The 19,489-nt window shown below is 39.8% G+C and overlaps 1 protein-coding gene across 2 annotated transcripts in view; it reads right to left on the reverse strand.

Moving 5' to 3' along the window:
- adgrv1 (adhesion G protein-coupled receptor V1) overlaps positions 1-19,489 on the reverse strand; it is a 113,375-nt gene that overhangs the window by 15,547 nt on the left and 78,339 nt on the right. For both annotated transcript variants that reach the window (XM_061767261.1, XM_061767260.1), the window contains 3 exons: positions 12,948-13,064; positions 7,178-7,356; positions 4,439-4,596 (listed from right to left, as the gene is read on the reverse strand). In XM_061767261.1, coding sequence (XP_061623245.1) covers positions 4,439-4,596; positions 7,178-7,356; positions 12,948-13,064 — 454 coding nt within the window. The remainder of the gene's footprint in view (positions 1-4,438; positions 4,597-7,177; positions 7,357-12,947; positions 13,065-19,489) is intronic.

Genomic DNA, 19,489 nt, shown 5'->3' on the forward strand with positions numbered 1-19,489 from the left:
TATTGTGTTCCTGCCTTGTTAATCCTTGTTGATAATTATTATGAGAAATCATTCAGACGATCGGTGTTTTTACATAGATTATTATAATGAATTGTGAATAACAACATATAATTAAAGGTGATTTTAGTAAATTTGTTATTTCAGAAGTGTGTATCAAACTGGTATCATTATCAAGTACCCAAGAAGTAGCTGTTTCAAAAAGATTGGTGACTGAAGAAATGTGACTTCCAGTTCTTATTAAATACAGTATATTCAAATAAAAGTCTTATAGTGGTATAAGTACATAATATAGATATCAATATTAAAATCATTGAAAAATATACTACACTGTAAGGGTAAATGGCATTTTGACCTTCAAGGTACTTTGACACTGTTGCCTCATTCATTTACTAATGACAGCATCGGGAACAACTGGGGGTTCAATATTTATAGTTCAATATATAGTTATGTATTACTCGTGCACTCACTGTAGTTGTCTCGCCGTGCTGCACTATTTGCATATAGTGGCCACTCATGCCAGAGTAGTATCTGCTCCATTTGCACACTGATTGAGAAGTATCTGTAACATTTGCACAACCATTGTCCCAGATTATCGCAGTACTCGTCACTTTAAACCGCATACACTCCTTGAAGTCTCAGTGCCCTTTGCACAATGGTCATTGCACCGGACTATTGCGATATTAGCCATTCGAACTGAGGACTCTGCATCTTTTTGCACAATTGTTGTTTGTTGTTGTTTTTTGTTAATGTCTTTATGTCTCCAAAGTGTTCTGTAAATTGACTGTCTGTTGTACTAGAGCGGCTCCAACTACCGGAGACAAATTCCTTTTGTGTTTTGGACATACTTGGCAAATAAAGATGATTCTGATTCTGATTCTGATTCTGATTCTGATTTCGCTCAAGGACAACATGGTCTCGGAGTGAAGGGTTGTACCCACAAACTTCAGGATGGGCGAAAACCACTCTACCGGTTGACCCATGCCCGCCGTCCCTATGTAATACAATGCACCACCACAATTTTTGTTGAGTCAACATCATAAATGATAAAAGTGGTAAAGTATGTTAAGTATGTGACCAATGTTTGTCATGGCAATAACCAAAACGCTATTACAAGCCAGTGAAGCATCACTATTACATTGAAAAGGCTTTTCAGGTCAAATGGATAAATATTGTTGCTTTTAAAGCACGTGTGTGCAGTGAATGGTACACATTCATGGAGACCGAGGTCAGTCTTATTGCTATGCAGACACGGAGGTTGAGTATGATTGCGTCTGGCTGACACAAAAAAATAAACACTCAAACAACCCCCACGGTGCGAGCCTGGTCAAGACCTATTGGGTGAGCTGCTTCTCTCCACAGGACGACCTCCAGTTTACATTTAATCGGGCCGGCGTCCTGCTGTGAGAGGATAAACCGAGAAGAGGGAGTGGGTTCAACCAAAACAGTTGGGTAGAAAGCGCGCCCGGTGCTGACATGGTTGTCTTACAGAGGCCAGCAGCTGTGACAACAAGCAGCTGTATTGAGCATGTGCTGAGCGAACGGAGTCGTGTGTGTGAACACGCATGTACAGCAACGCTATGTTTCCACACTGGTACATTTGTATTTAGGCTGTGTTGCATTTGAAAACGCACACAGGAAATGCCACATTCCAAGACTGCATGTGGAAGCTTTGCAGAAGTGCTGATTTAACCTCATAACATTCATTCACCTTGACAAATCGACAGTATGTACTGTTCAGCGTGAGAACAAATACATTGTCAACACCATCCACTCAAGTGCTTGCTTTGCAAAGCAGCACATCATGAGCCAGTGAGAGAAAACAGACTATTTATGCAATAGTTCATAGACTGGATAAATAATGTGAAAAAATACAGCACTATGCAAGCAAACCTCACCCATCTTGTTTAGGTGCTAACAGTCCTCGCCAATCAGTGATCAAAGTGCAGTGAGGGAACACCGCCAGGCATAAGAATGCAATAACATATACTTAATCAGCTGAAAAGAACATCCTGTCATGTAAACATACCTTGTGGAACCGGTGGGCATTCTGATAAGGCTTTGATTTAGATTGTTTGGTTAATCCATATGTTCTGAGTTTTGTTTTTCTATCTGTCGATTTAAGCCTGAACAAAAGTGCAAGAATACACATTTCAGTGATGTCAACAGTTTCACATGTTCCTTCCAAGTTTCTATGTGTGGCCCCGCATGCTGCACTCTCACACAGATTAGCCTGAAGATTATCTCACCACTTTGCTGTTGAAGTCAAATATTTGGAGATGTTTTTTAAACTGGTGTTAAAACGATACATTCCTGCTTGTGCCTAGTTGTTTTTTGCTCTCATGCTTCACACACTCAGTGTTTCGCCTTTCTTACCTGTCATTCACACTTCTGGTTCCTATTGCTCTCTCTCCTTTGCCTTCCTCACTCAGCATACAACATGCTGCTGTGTTCCTAACTCTTATTATCCTCACCTTCCACTAAACTCGTTCTCACTTTTTCCAGCATATTTATTTGCTGTGCTTCAGGGTGCGATGTGGCAGAATTTTGCTCTGACATGACCCAGCATAGTTTCGTCATGACAAATCTAATACAATAGTATCTCACAAAAGTGAGTACACTTCTAGATTTTTTTGAAAATATTTTATATATTTTTTTTCATGGGACATGACATGACATGAGAAATGACACTTTGCTACAATGTAGTTAGTTTACAGCTTGCATAACTGTACATTTACTGTGACCTCAAAATAACTCAATACAAAGCCATTCATGTCTAAACTGCTGGCAACAAAAGTGAGTACACCCCTAAGTGAAAATGTCCAGGGCCACATCCACATGGAAATGGAGCCGATTCATTCATTTTTCATTTCATTTTAAAAGGTTTTCCGTAAACAGGGAATCGTTTCAGGAAACGTGTCCACACAAAGCTGCTGAAACGCTGTACACCAGGCAGGGCTCGAGATCTTTTTTCAGATTGTGCGATTAAAAATTTCATCTTGTCGCACTTGCGCGAGTGCATGTTTTAATGGTCGAAATTTGCCCAACAGCACTGTCGTGTACATACACACCACATATGCCACCGCAGCGTACGCCGTCGTGTCTGGCCGGTGGCCACCACGCACCTATATTGACGTGGGCCGGTACTTATTCATTTTAAACTGTGAGCTGTCAACTCATCTGGACGGCTGGGAAGCAAGCAGCAGTAGCTAACCCGCACCTACCCTGTAAAGTCCAATAAGCCTCTCAACGCAAGTCACCTACAGATTTTCCTTTTACTCACAACATTAACATTATCAATGCTGCTACATTTGTCACTTGACTAAAACCACAAGTTTTTTTCCCCTAATGATGTAACGTATGATAAGCTTAAAATTACATGGGTGTCTGCGTGCGTGTGTGTGTGTGTGTGTGTGGAGGGGTGGGGGCTAAATTGCCTGCTTAATTTGTCTCTCGTTTTCATTTCACTCATTATAACAACACAGTAATGTGCAAATGTTTTAAGAACTTTGTTATGAAGCTAGCAAAGCTAACGAAGTTATCCATCCATCCATCCATCCATCCATCTTATCTACATTCTTTTTATAGCACAGACATATAAAGATACGTATAAAGTTAAAAAGCCTAGACTCATTTAAAGAGAATTTTATAGGAAAACAAACTATCATTAAAATAAAGTGCAATAATTGCAGTAGTAATAATTTATCCACGTTCTGTTTGTGACTATGACTTTAAATAGTTTGTTTTGCGAGTAAATAATTTGCAAACTAGTTTGAATAATCATAAACGGTACTTTTATATGGTGGTGGTACACTTATGCAGCGTTTTCAAATGTAGTCACTCTGGGTTTAAAAAAGTTCATCCAATTTCAAAAAATGATTGTGTACGCCCTCAAAACGCCAGTCCTGTGTGGACAAAATGTAGAAACTATACAAAGACAAAACAAAACTTTCCAGATACACTTAAAACTTGTTTCCATGTGGACAAGGTCTAAATTGGGTCTCATGAGCCATTTCCCTTCCCAGGTGTCATGTGACTCATGTAAGGTCTCAGGTGTGAATGGGAAGCAGGTGTGTTAAATTTGGTGTTATCCTTCTCACACCTTTTCATACTTGTCACTGGAAATTCAGTATGGCACTTCAAGGCAAAGAAGTCTCTGAGGATCGGAAAATAATAATTGTTGCTCTAAATTGAGACTATTAGAAGAGTACCAACACACTGGAACTGAGCTGCAGCACAGTAGCCAAAACCATACGGTAGTAAACAAACAGGCTCCAGTCAGCACAGGAGGCCTCACAATGGTCGAGCTAAGAAGAGAAGTGCTGAAGAGATGCATTAGAGGTGCCAGCATTGCTCCAGAAGTTGAAGGTTGAAGACACTTTGTCTTGAAAGTTAACAGTCACGTGTTTTAATATTGTACATTTTGAGATTTTTCATGTACCTGTGCTGTTTGTACGCCCGCGATAGACATCATCGTAAGCCTTCCACTGCTGAGAGACCTGGTAGGTGTGGATGAAGATGACCAACACAGCAACCAGGCAGATGAGTGGCACCAGCACAGCAGTGCACAGAGCAGCATAGATGTTCGGGATGAAGCACCTAAACAAGCATAGAAGCAAATTCAGAAGACAGGAAATATAACCATAAAAAAAAAAATAGATCTTATCATTTGATCATATATCAACACTAGTTGCCGTTACTCATTCGGTCAAGATATCTCGGACCACACTCAACAAACATTGTCTTTATTGACATTTCTGTGTGCACTGGCACACCAATGTGCCAGCCTTCGTAATATATTGCTTGGGGCATTCAGTGTAGTGGATAATAGAACCTCTTTCGTTTATATATTTCATCTTGTTCCTGACAAACACAATATTCTGGTAGGACGTTTGTCTCCATTTATACCATGTTTTGGCTGCGCTACAACAGACTGGTGGATAAGGGCATGTTTAAAAGGTCCATCCATCCATTCTCAACGCCGCTTATCCTGTTCAGGGTCGCGGGGCACTTGAGCCTATCCCAGCTGACTTCGGGCGAAAGGCGGACTACACCCTGAACTGGTCACCAGTCAGTTGCAGAGGTTTAAAAGGTGTCAGAGAAAATGTTCATGAAATTTTTTACATTGCTTTTTGCTTCCTACAGTTCTGTTGATGTGACTGTTTTCACTATCCTCTCTGTGTCAGTTCCATCACAGCATCAGTTTCCCAGCTGAAGCTGGGAAAATCAGCACTCTCCTATTATGAAACTAAGTGCCAAGCAAGCAGCAAAACACTCATGTGACTGTCTATTTCACAAGTGTGGTGGGAGTGTGGAATCCAGATAGGACCTCAGACTTGAGTGATTGCAGAGAGAACTAATTGGCTCAGTCGTAGCCATAACATGGCATAAGATATGCCAAATAGACAACTGCAATACAGACAGACTATGAGAGCGTACAGACGCTCTAATATGGATATTTGTACTGTAGTGGCCTTGTGTGTGTGTGTGTTGAGGGACAGGGGGGAGACGGGGGCGGGGCGGATGAGAGCTTACTGTACTGAAAATCTCAAGAAACGGAAGTCCTGCTGAAAGCACACTACTCATAAGTCTATTCACTGACTTCAGCCTGGAGAGCAGAAACAAGGAAAACAAAAACATTTGAAGGACCGAGGAAAGGTTCTGAATGTACGATGCTTTCTCAGGGCAAAAACTGAGATGAGTTTCAGTTCATTCCTAGTCCTGCTGCTATTTTTATATGATAAAGATAAGTTGCCAGTCTTGTACATTTCCAATACATTTTCATTTTTGTTCTAGTGACTTTTGGCGTGCCCTGTCAGGGGTGGCCACAGAGAGTCACTTACATGATTTGTTTGGCACAGTTGTTATGCCGGATCCTGACACAACCCACATTTGTTTTGAATCCAGACTTGGGACCGGCAGTGACTGGGTATTGGGGCACTGATCGGGAATTGAACCCTTCTGTGTGAAAGGGAGCAGCATGTACCACTACACTACAAGTGCTTCTATTGAATTATTCATCATTCATCGTTAATTTCCTCAAAACCTTAATTTCCATTGAAAGTTTTTGCAACCCTATTAAAACCAACACCAACTTTTAGATACTGTCCTGTGTAAAGGTAAATCATCTATTGTACAGTCACTGATCAGCCACTTTATTGGGTACTCCTAATGAAATCCAAATACCCACTGCTGTGTCAATCATTCTGCCTTTACAAATGTAATAATGTTTTGTTTTGATTCACACCATCAGAAAGGTATTTATATACTGTGTTGAACAATATTGTGTGTTTATTATTGTGGTTGTAGTTTGCAGTGGTGTAGAACTGCACTGGGCAAAGTTGTTTGTAATACTATGGATTCCTTATTTAGTCACATGAAGCTAAAAACAACTTAAATAAATATGGTTCAATGAATACCGTTAATGTATGAGATCGCAATAGGTTTTGCAGGTGTACCTAATGTTGTGTCTTCTGAATGTATACCAAGGGCAGGGTATCAGCATCACAGTAGAGACAGTTAAAGGAATGGGATATTATGATGAATGCCGCCTCTTTCCCGCAAAAGAGGAAGGCCAACTTTACTTTTCTGGGCACACTGAATACTCCTCTGTATCCACAAATTTTGCATCTATGTGCTCACTGTCTCAGGGCCACTTACCCGCCCACAGGAAGCTGGCGTGCACACTCGGTCCCAAGGATAACAGCCACACCTAAGGCTACCAGCTAATTTTAGATGTGACTTCAGGGTCCAAACTTTAGTAGTGTTTGACTTTAACACTTATGCACATACCAGACGTAAAAAACAGCCACTTGCACAAATGTTACTCTACATATTGTGTATGCGTGGGCATGCTTTTTCCAAGTGAGCTTATTGGTTTGTTTTTAATGATTAACATTCTTTCTAGTTACAGAAATAAAGCAGGTATTTATAGCTCTCGAATAGGGTATGGTTGCTTTCGGTTTGCTTTTGTAATTTGTTTTGCCGGTAGTGAGCTTTCACCGCTAAAGGGAAGACTCAAGTTTCTGTGTGAGGAGACGCATGCAAATGACTGACTAATTTCCTGGTTCATTCATTTGATTGGTTGAGCAATCACCTCACATGATGTCACATGATCAGGTGTTTACTTTAGAAAACAAGTTCCGTCACTTTAAAAAAAAAAAACACACTGTCCACTTACACGTCCCCTTGCACCAATCCGTAGACAGCGTGGATGCTCCAGTCGAAGCCTCCGAGCAGCACGATGACCAGGATGATGACGACGAGAGCAGGAAGACCCCAGCCCAAAAGGAAGTACAGCAGGTATCGGCGCTCCGTGTGCTCATCGTTCATTACAAGCACCTGCCAGAAATTCACAGCCTGGGGACAAAGATGGATGAAATCACTTAAACACATGACTTCAATGAGTAGATTTTGATCCACCCAGGACGTTACTGTTTCGCAAATGAGAATGATAGGACACAAAAATATATTTGGACATGTTTGCTCATTTTTTTTGATCAACAGATGTGGAAGCTAAGCTACTAACCCAGCGCACCCTGGATTGCATCTGTCAAATGGGCAAAATTGCTGCGCAGTTCATTTTGAGTGACTTGGGAGGAGTATATGCAAACTGATAAATTTAGTACACGCAATCTGATTTATCAAAACTCAGATGAATCACAGTGGCTGATTTTGCATCTTGAAATACCTGTTTGCGTCTCGATTCTGAAATAAGTGGCGATGGGGAGAATGGATGTTCTTTGTTCATATAAACGTTTTTTGAAATGCCGGAAACAAAAATCATCACGACATGTCATCTACTCAGCAATGTAATTTTGGAGCCTATAAATGATCTAAGGAGCCAGTCACAAGAAGGAGTCATGCCATGCATCAGGTTCATTTAAGTGCACTGTGACAATTGGTGCTGGTCCCCCCCAGAGCAGTTTTTTCATGTGTGTAATATTAGATTGACAGCTACATCTAATTACTAGGCACTCAGGATGGGTTAAATCAAACAAAACATGGCTTTTATGCGGTTGCTGGCTTCCCAAAAACTATAAATCGATTGATTTTCTATAAGCAAGTAATATGTTTGTTTGCCTCTTCAACTATCACTTCCAATTCCATCACTTCAAACTTCAATTTGCATTTGCAGTGCTCTCACAAAATATCCATCGTGAAAATCCTCAGTGCTAAACCAAAAAAGAAAAAACCTTTTAAATACAGTATTGTCCACCATTTCTACACGTTGCCTCAATCTTAGCAGAGCGATCACGTGTCACACGCCCACCAACTGCACAGTCAATCTCTGTGTGTGAACACGCAATATACTGTATAGTATTATACCAACACAGTATTTGCATCACAATCAGAAGATCCGGGTTTGAATCTCCTCTGTGTGTTCTCCTCATGCGTATGTGGATTTTGTTTAGGTACTACGGCTTTCTGCAACATCCCCAAAACAGTCTTCTCAGGTTATTTGAAGACCAAAAATTGTCTTTTGTCAAATGACCAAAAGGCTTGTTTGTCTCTGTGTGTTCTGCAATTGACTGGCGAAAGGTTATACCCCAAACGTCCCTTAAAATCAGCTGTGATAGGCTCTGGCTCACCCATGACCCCAATGAGGACCAAATTAAATTAATTCCTTTGTAATCCAGAAGGCTATGACAGACTTGTCCATGAAACATATTGTTACATAAACACCTTCTCCCTGAGCATGCGCAGGTGTAAGCACCAGGCAAGTTTGTTTAAATAAAAAGGTTTGAGCAAATGCCAGTGACAGGAGCAGAGCTTAAAGTTCACAACATGTAAATGAAGTTGTGGTAGGACCTAACTTGTAATCAGAGAGGACACAAAAGACCGTCCTGCTCTTTGTTCAGAGTAATGAACCTTTATACGACACCTATAAAGCTGAGGATGTTCGTGATTGTGCACCGTCTGTCAACACATTTGCAAAAGGAGAAACCACTGTGTGTGATGCAACAGGAGGTTATGTGACGCTGACCTCCTCCTCAAACAACCTCTGCTCTGCCACAATCATAACTACATTGTATCAAGTCTTGCAACGAACGGTGCTTCACACACAGACGCACGTACAGCATGCAAAACAGCACTACGGTTGGGTAACAGCTCAAGTGTGTGTCACGAAGACAATAGGGAAATGTCGGAATCCAGATTGGCCTTTCCCTTGGATGTGAGCCGGGAAATGGAAGAGTTGCCTGAAGTTGAATTCATTTACTGTTGATAGTGAAGGTCGAAGTTAGGTGAAGAGCATAGAAAATAAATAGCTTTTCCTATGGTTAGCCAGACAAGTATGTTTATTTCTTGATGATTTTGTCTGACGGAAATAATAGGATGTGCCCAAGGCAAAACAATGTCCTATTTTTCCTCTGAAGCACCAGTAACAAATTATAATTGCAACATGACAACATTTGCCAAAAATGACAGTCTGTCAAAATGCGGATTGTGATTGGAACGGCCACTTCAACCTGAGTACAACACAGCAAGAACTTTTAAAGTCAGATGACGGGTTCCGGAGAGAATGAGTTTGGTTTGGTGAAAAAAAGCATTTCTGGGGAACGTTTTTGTGTGATACCGCCTTTAGAAAATCTGGTAAAAAAAAAAGGCTTCAAATGAAAGTAAAACAGTAAAACGTCATTATTTTTCAACATATCTCCTCGACCGTTTTATTTCATCTGCTACTAGGAGAACCCCTTCTCCGATTGGCTGACGAGTTTCATTCAAAAAATATCCACAAATCGTTCGTACGGGGTTGAATTCAGAGACGTAGCTGCATCAACATTACCGTAACGTTTCAAATGGTGTCACTTCTCGTAAAAACTTGACTTAACTAGAAGAGCAATATGGGCAGTAGACTAGGTCATGTTCTTGAGAAGTCAATTGGTTTTTAATGAATTTATTTGTTATTGTGAATTTTAGAGGTGTTTGAAGTGCTCATTCTATGTTTTGTAGAATAGTCCACAAAGATGGCGGCCACTTATCACACTGCTAATTTTAAGGAAAAATACAGCTCTAAAGTCATTACTTTTGCAGTTTAAACCGCCATTGTGCACAAAATCAAGGGAGACCTCAGAAAACCCCACTAGTTTTTTGAAAGGAAAAATAGCATTGTATAATATCTACAAAAACATATAGTAATGACATCATTAAAAAACAACGTTAATATTAAACTGCATCATGATTTCATGCATTCATTCAATGGGCATGTGTCTGGTGTGCATGCCTTGGCCACCAGCAGGCTGTATAATAACTACAGACATATTGCACATACATTTGATGATGAAACAAAGAAGAACGTTCAAAAGTCCCGCAACATCGATACTAGTTTTATGGCACTTTGTATTGTGTATTAGGATTCATCTAGACTTATGTTAGGTAAAGTTATGGTTTGGTTAAATACACAATGTTTCTATTTGCTTTATTTTTTTAGCTTGACAGTAAACTTCAACTTGGAGTAGCAGTAAACAGCTTGATGCAAGCCCTTAGCCCATTTTTTGAAGAATTATTCACTATCTGTCAAACTACTGCTTGTTATGAAGTGTTTAAGTTAAATAGGCGTGCAAAAACTTACTAAAGTCGTCATCCACTTTATTACATAATGTCTCAAAAGCACAAGCACTTTGTACATTACCCCAATGTTAGCGCTACCACGACATGAGAGGTCTACCAGTGTAATAGGCTGCTAATGTAGTGGTTTGGGGTCACCATAGCAATGACAGAGACCCTATGTTCCTTATTACAGTCCAGCATGTCATAAAGCTGTTATTTTAATGTTAAATTACCACTTGTTTCTGCCTCAACTGTTAGGATGAATACCTCCTGGGTCACTGACAGGACATGAGCATCATGCTCCGTTGGCAGCACATGAAGGCAAAACACTGCAGTGTTTGTGTGACAAACCAGCAAAGACAAAAACATTTTCGATAGACTTAAAAAGTACAGCACAGTTATGTAATAATATGCAGCCTCTCAAAGAAGCTGACAACATTGAGCCCCGCCCTACAGTCAAGCAAGCAAAATCCGGTCTGGATCCAGATATTGCCTGCCTTCTGGCAGTATGTTAGTGGATATTCCCCTGACTTTTAGATGTTCACGTCCACTCATCCACTGGCACAGATAAACACCTCCCTCCCCATGCATGCTGCACATATTGATTTCCTCGTGGTTTGAAATTGGTTTGCTGGTGCCTGTTAATATCAGGAGCCAGGCTCTGAGTGTCTGCCTGATAGGGAGTGTTGAGACATCACTGGGATCAATGGAAAGACTTTGGGGAGGACAAAGAGTTTTGGTGACAGCCATCAATGACAACCAGGGTGGCTGTGACATATTTTAATTGTCAGCCTCTGTAGTTTCAAGAGCTGATGATGTCTGGGTGTGTTATTTATATGAACTGCCTTGACTATCATGGTTATATCAGTTCTTCAGTCCATATATGATGTACAGTATATATAGCGCTGGAAAAAAAACAAGATTATCAGCTTTTCAGATTATTCCATTTCTTCTTCTTCTTTATTGTTATTATTATTATTATTGTCTTTAAGTATAACACTTGGTTACAGCTGCAAGTGTAAATGTTCTCTAGAAATAAAGTTTGTTTTTAAATTCTATGGAGTACTGACAACATACTGTAATTGTAGCATTCCAAGTACGCTATAAATATTAAGATTTGGAACATATATTTGCATAAAAATTTAAACGAAAAACTAAGGCAGTGTTATTTTGTTTTATCTAGCGCTTTCTATACATGCACTCTTAGTTTTTACACATTTCAGTTGAATTTTAGATCTTATGAGAGAAAATTTGACATCATTTCATAGTTCAATAACATAGCTAATGGATGGATGGAAACAAAGCAAATGTTCTGTATGTGACTTGTGCAAGAGGACAAATGGGGGACAATGAAAGGAAGAGAGATGAGAAAGTTATCTGAATAAAGCATTTCCATCCATTTGTTTTTATGCAATGCCCTTTAATCGCTTTAAAATAGGAGACTATTGGACTCCAAATTGGGAGCAGGAGGAGTAAGGGGTTTATCTACAGCCTCTGGTTAAAAGAACTTTAGGTCACGGTTACTGAATTCCTGTGCTTTCCCTGCAGATCACAAGTCATATACTGTATGTCATATACTGTAATCCTCTGAAGGATTAAAATAGTCTTATGGCGAGATCTACAGTACATAGTGATCATATTATATGTTTGGGTTTCTTTGCGTTTGGATGATTCTCCTCAGCTTTACCAGAGGACACATGAGATGTGAAGATTTTTGGTGCTCCCTCATAAGAGGAATTGTTTTCATATTTCTGGCGAGATCTCAGAGTCATGCAAGCATTAATTTGCTCATTACGCAACACCAAAAAAGACCACACCCTCAAAAAAAGGAGGTCAAATGGTCACACAAGGAGGGGGTTGGGAGTCGCTTGCATGAAGCGTTGCTAAGTGGTACCAGCCCTAGTTCAAAGGTCAAGTCATGCTAACATCTCGGCCCTCTTATTAATGAGCCCACGTGGAGTACGGATGATTTGGGGGGGAAAAAAAGAAGATTGGAAAGATTTTGCTGATTTCACGGGAAATGAATCTTCAATATGTTTACCCATTGTCTGACTGTGCCTTAATTGTGAATAAATGTTACTGAAGACATTCACAGACTCGACTGTCTTTGACAGGGTTAAAGTATTGAATTAAAGAGCATAAATATGAAAAAACATTATTCACGACCTATTGTGAAGGGTCCAGTAGGCCTAATGGTAACTGACACAGCGACACTGAAAAAAAAAGGTAATTTTATGTTGCACATGAAATCACATCAAATGTGTTAAACTGACATAGTTTCACCCTCTTTTCCTTGAAAATAATCAGATAACATATGTTACTTTAACACATTTTAATCATGTGTAACCGATGCACGTTGAAATTAAGTAAATTTAATGGCTTTTTTTTCAGTGTATTACCTGTATGAGCATCCAAAAGAACTGGCTGAGGTGGAAGTAGTGAGAGAAGAGCGCCAGAGCTGCACAGCTGTCCTCGGAAAACACCCGGCCACGGAAAGTTGACACCAGGAAGCAGATCTGTAAAAGCAAAAAGAACAAAAAATATTTATCTATTGAATAACATTTTCAAAGCGCATATCTCCTGTGTATGATTTTTGGCCCTGTTTGCACAATTTAAAAACAATCATATACAATATGTTTTGATCAATATCTGATAACTTATATTTTAGATTTTTGTACAATTTAGTTGAATTTCATGAAAAAAGAACCACTGTAAGAGCAGAAAAAGTCCTAGCAAAAATATTTTTTACGTATGAGCAGTGCATTGAAGCATATGCTGTAAATCACAGATGTCAAAACTGGTGGCCCGGGGGCCAGATCCGGCCCACCACATAATTTTATGTGGCCCGTGAAAGCAAATCAAATTTGCTCATTGTGTTCTGGTGTAATACCATTGAGATATTTGCAAGCATTTTTTTTTGTTATCAATCCCCCTTTGAAAAGAAGATTTGATTTAAAAACTGGTTATTCATCAATGGGTTGTGTATACTGTATGTAATGACAGTATATGAGGTAATCTTTTATTTATATGGGTTCACAGTTGTAGCGCCCCTCCGTGGGAAGTCATAACTATGATGTGGCCCGTGACAAAAATGAGTCTGACACGCCTGCTGTAAATGCATCTTCCAAATATCAAGTGTGCATGTCAGGGACATGGGCAGTCGAATTCGGTAATCAATATGGGGTGCACTAACAGGAGTGTGGAAAAGCCAACGAGGGCAGCAGACAATACAGTGAGACCGACGCCCATCTAAAAAGCATCATTAACCTCCTGTAAAAGAAAGGCAGCTGCCAACGGGGCAGGGCGCTTGTTACACAACCTGCAGGCTATTGGGTCTGTGCTAAATGACTGTCATAAAGGAGAGGAGGAATGAATGATAACCCATTGTCAGTTGCTCCTCACATTCCATCCATCAGCCAGCACAGTGCTTCAGGTAACAAGAAAAGAATGTATGGCGTGACAGAATGGTCTCTTGAATGGTACTGTATATACTGTATCAGGGAAGTCTAAACTTTTCCCACTGAGGGCTGTGTACAGGAAAGAGGAAAGAGCGAAGGACCATTTCACATGTCACAGCTTGTATTTGCAAAACAAGCTAAAATCATTCCAATAAACTGGAGGTCAGCATATCGTTAGCCTAATAACATAAGTACCCAAGTAATTTTTAACATACTGTCACAATATCAATACAAAATAATAATAATGTTTTTCCTTCCCAAAAAAAAGTGTTTTTCTTTATATCTGTGAAGAATCTCAGTTTTCCAGGTCATGGTAATCTGCAATGGTTGAATAGAGGCAACTGAACTCTTATTTATTTATTAGTTGAATTAGTTTTTTTTTTAATGTTATATGTTTATATTTAAATATGACTTCAGCAACTATGCTTTTATCCTAACGATATGCTCAGCAGATAAATGTATTCTAAGGGGGGAAAACTGTCACATCTGAGCTTTGGTTATCGATGACAAAGTATTAATGCAGTGTTAGTATTAGTATTAGTGTGATGTCGTGTAACAAGATTTAAAAGAAATGGATGATATCTTGTAACATTTAATGATTCTATTTTTTTATTTTACCTTGTAACATTCAACTTCTACAAAATCCACCCAACCACCCACCCACCCACCCATCCATCCATCCATCCATCCATCCATCTTCAGTATCACTTATTAAGGGTCGCAGGGAGCTGAAGTTTATCCCAGCTGACTTTAGGAAAACGGCAGACTACAACCTGGATTGGGTGCCAGTCAAAAACAGGGCACATATACAGACAGACAACCATTCAAATCTTCACTGAGTGGGAACAGAACCCAGGCTGCCTGTGCCAAAGTCAAGCAAGTGTACCCCTACAACATCAGTGTGAAATTCTAAAAAATGCTACATAAAATAGTAGTGTGATATCTTGTAATGTTCATTTTTTAAAACAGTTTTAGGTAAAAAAAATGTATACATTTCATTATTTTTTGTAATAATTTAAAAGGAAGTGTGATACTGTATCTTGTACTTTTTCCCCATTTTAATTTTTAATAAAACATTTTTTTGATACCTTTCAACTTTTTCTTGTATCCGTCAGATGCAGCCCGTGTTTTTAATTTATTATTAGTGCAGAATTTGCAAGTGGCCAATAAAAAAAACCCGCAGCGGGCAGCAAATGGCCAGCGGCGGACAAGTAACGTTTCTCTCCATAACTTTTTGCTCTCTTTTTAGGGAACACAGGGAAAAAAACACTGACCATTTTTTGATTTTTCCCATCTTGAGTAAGAGCCGTTCACTTTTACATAAATCGGACTTCTGAGTCAGTCATTTTCCCATCCAAGCCCTGCAGGGTTGAGTGGGTGTAATGGCACAAAAAAGGAACCCATGCCCTCAGTGCCTGGAATCGAGCCTGGGAAGAGAAGCTGTTCAGGTAGTTAAGAGCCTGCCAGCGTAGAGGGACACACCCAAAATATTTAGAAAAACAAAAACAGCAGGGAATGTTTCAGGCACATGTACATACTGTACACTATAGTGGCTGTATGGGCACCAGAATGCAACAGACTGGATTTGGTCTGAGTCAACTGCATCAGTAGAGGTTTCAACCGAGCTTCCTCAAATGTTCACAAGTCACAATTATTCATCCATGGAATTAACCGACCCCCAAAATTACATAAAACTTGTCCGAACTCTGGCACTTTTGAAATCATTTCTTAAAAACAATTTATTCACCTTGGCATTTCCTGACCATGCAAAAAGAGTTGAGAGCTTTGCGTTTTATTTATTTATTACTATGGTATTCAGTTTTGTATTGATTTTATATTATCTTGTATCATCCTGTGTGTTGTGAATTGGGTTGGAATTTGCATTGGGTCCATTCTTTTTTATAGGGTTTGTCTTCATTAGGGTCCCGGGGTAAGCTGGAGCCTATCCCATTTGACTGCATGAGTGGCGGGGCACACCCCAGACTGGTTGCCAGCCAATCGCAGGGCACATGCAGACAATTATTCACACTCACTTTCACACCTATGGGCAATTTTGAGTCACCAGTAAACCTTACATGCACTTTTTGGGGAATGTGGAAGGAAATACCCAGAGAAAACCTACGTAAGCACGGGGAGAACTAACAAACTCCACACAGGAAGGTCAGAGGAGATGAGATTCAAACCCTGAACCTCAGAATTATGAGGCAGAAATGCTAACTAGTAGGACACATTGCTGTCCACTCACAAATTATTGTTCAATACAAAAGTAGGAAATTTATTTTAAAGGTTAGATGATCTAGAATGTTGGAAATCAAGATAATTTTCCTTCAAATGTTGTCTTTCCTTTGGTCAAAGAAACAACCTTATTGAATTTAATCAGTGTTTCAAAGCGTGGCTGCAGCAATCAAAATAATTTACAACAGTATGTAAAAATTAAATAAATAAGCAAAGCTTGAACCATTAGTGTAGACATCAGTCATGTGATATCAAAGGAATAACTGAGCATTTTGCTTTTTCTTTGGCTTAATCTTAGTCTTTGACACTTTTTCCAGAACAAGGAGAAACTTCTACAAGCAGTATCAAGTGAAGAAGAATATACAACAGCACAAAGACTCACATTCAAAGCCATAAAATAAGATTTACAGTGAGGATCACTTGTTATCAAAGTTAGGACAGAATGTTTTTTTTTTTTTTTTAATAAATTCATACTATTTGGGATTCCTTTTTTTTACACAACACTTGAAAAACAGTTTCTAATTTTTACTTAAAACATTGCCTGTAGTTAATAAATGTTTTATAATAGGAACGGATTGTGTTCGACCTCATAGGGTCCAGTGTACATGCGCATTATAACGTCTTTACAGTTGTCTGTTCTAGACGTTACACCCATTATATCAGGCTGATCGATATCGGCCTATAGTTAGCATTTTATGATGATCGGGTGATCGGCTTTCATGTGATAATTCGCCTATCTGATCAATGATGTCATTGATTAGCTCCGCAAAAGACATTAACTATGCGTCGCCGCGTGCACAGTATATTTGAATCCAAAAGCAAGTTTATTTTTAGCCTTGTCGCGTGTCTTTTGACATAGTACTGTAAATGTCTGACGGTGAAAAAGTGAAAAAAAAGTGAAAAAAAAAAAAACATCGGGGTGTGGGACAGACAACACGTCGGAGACAGGCAACACGTAATGCCTGGATCAGACTACAAGACAAATTTGCTCTTTCACGACTACTGCAATGAAATTCCGATACCACCGCATCTCATTTTTTACGATCATTGGGCTTTATCTGTCAACTCAAATGCGACCGGATACACTCGTTACCGTTGCGACGACAACAAGGGTGGAGCGAGCCTGCTCGACTGTATTATAAGCACAAAATGTGGAAAAACGTGTGTTGGTGGTCACCGGTGCGCAGGACAGGAGAGGACGTTCGTTTAAGGCTTGCTTGAGGTATGTTCACATACTTTTAATACGATACGGCTCTCAAGCAGGCAATAAAATGTTATGTAACCTAGCAAGCTAGCGGTAGCACGAACAGTTGGATGTAAACATGCCGCCGTTCTGTCGAATCATGCGCTAAAGTTTCGGTGTGGGTGAAGTCATTTCATTACAGTAAGTTAGCACCCATTATTTCTGTCATGTAATGTTGGTTTGACTTGACTGATTAGAATACACGATCTGACTAGAGCAGTGATTTCCAACCTTTATGGAGCCAAGGAACATATTTTACAATTGAAAAATCTCACGGCACACCAACAAACAAAAATGTCACAAAAAGTGGATACATTAATTACTGTATTTACTTCCTGCCATCTAATAGAAGACCATTCATTTGTTTTGTCTATAACTATGCCTCACTGGCATAAATAGAGGAACAAAGATACATTATTTATTGTAAATATAATTTTTTTTTAGCAATTAAGTACACAAGAATATACAGTAAATGAACAGGTCATTTAAATAGACACATTCCTCCATCTTGTGATCGGATCGTTTTTTTAAACTCGCTGATCGGCCCCAAAAATCCTGATCGTGTAAAGCCTAGTCTGTTCTAGTGCATCATCAGCGCAATGTCGTTGCTATGTACTGTATATTTGTGTCATTCTGTCACTTTGACAGACTGAGCGCAGAGGTGTGGCGTCACACTTCAGGCTAAATACCAAATGGCTGAAACTGGTGATCTCGATTGAGAGAAACACAAAACAGATACAGCCTTGTAAGGGATAACTAATGAAAAGCAAATGAGTTTGTGTGGGCATGACCTAAAAAACGACTTTTCTTAAGGTCTTCATAAGGTCTGCTAAAGAACACACACGGCTTTATTTTTGGATACTTCTCTGGGAAGTGGTGGTTAAGCAGAGCTCCACACAAACATTAGTATAGGAACACAATCACATGGTTTGTAAAAAGTCGTAATTTCAAGGCATGTTACTGTGCAGAATTTCTTATTCCACAAAAGTTGGAGGAAATTAGCTTCATGAAATAAAAACTGGCGGTCCCATAGCAAGGCCAGCATGGTAGTCTAGTGGTTAGCACATATGCCTCACAGTTCTGAGGTTTAGGGATTGAAACTGAGTTGGCGTTTACATGTTCTCCGTGTGCTTGAGTGGCTTTTCTTTGGGTACTCACGCATCCTCCCTCGGGTCAAAAACATGGTTGTTAAGCTCATTGAAGACTCTAAATTGTCCATAGGTGTGAATGTAAGTGTGAATACTTGTTTGTCTGTATGTGCTATGCGATTGACTGGCGACCAGTACAGGGTTTGCTCCGACTCTTGCACAAAATCATTTGGAATAGGCTCTAGCTCACCTGTGACCCTAACGAGGACAAGAGCTACACAAAATGAGTGGATGTCCCATAGCATGTGAGGGAACAAGAAAACGTCAATTTTACTATCAGAGCAGACTCATCCAAACTTCTCCAGCAATGACACGTAAAGTCAAAGACCTAATTAGGCATGGGAGTATAATTATGTAACCACCTCTCATTATACACAGACTGACCTTGGATAAATCTAATATGGACTATCTCCCCTACTTCAATAGTAGTGTGCACCTGTTGATTTTGTCTTTATAATGAGACGATGCAGTAAATAAAAGAGCTGCTACTCTGTTTAAAGTAAGCAGCTAAAGATACAAGTATGGATTTCGACAGATCAGGCCCTTAAGGAGATCTTATTGTTTGAGGTGGGCTCTGTACGTATGGAGGTCACAGTTACAGCATGCGGCCTTTGTTCAGTTCCTTGTGAAAATAATAGAGGGTACATGTCAGCAGCTGTCAGGTAATGATGACCAGGGTGGGAAGGGCGTCAGGTGCGGACGGAGGGTTTATCGGGACCTATCTACCGGCCTGTCCTTTGTCCCCCGCTCGACTTCTCCATTGTGTAAGGCGCAAGGAGTCGACCTGTCTAGACCTTCAGGCTACTGACTAACTCTGGGAGGTACACGTCAGCACGGCTTGTGTCATGTGACGACTT

This window comes from Phyllopteryx taeniolatus, chromosome 3 (assembly GCF_024500385.1).
Source record: "Phyllopteryx taeniolatus isolate TA_2022b chromosome 3, UOR_Ptae_1.2, whole genome shotgun sequence".
Lineage (NCBI taxonomy): Eukaryota > Metazoa > Chordata > Actinopteri > Syngnathiformes > Syngnathidae > Phyllopteryx > Phyllopteryx taeniolatus.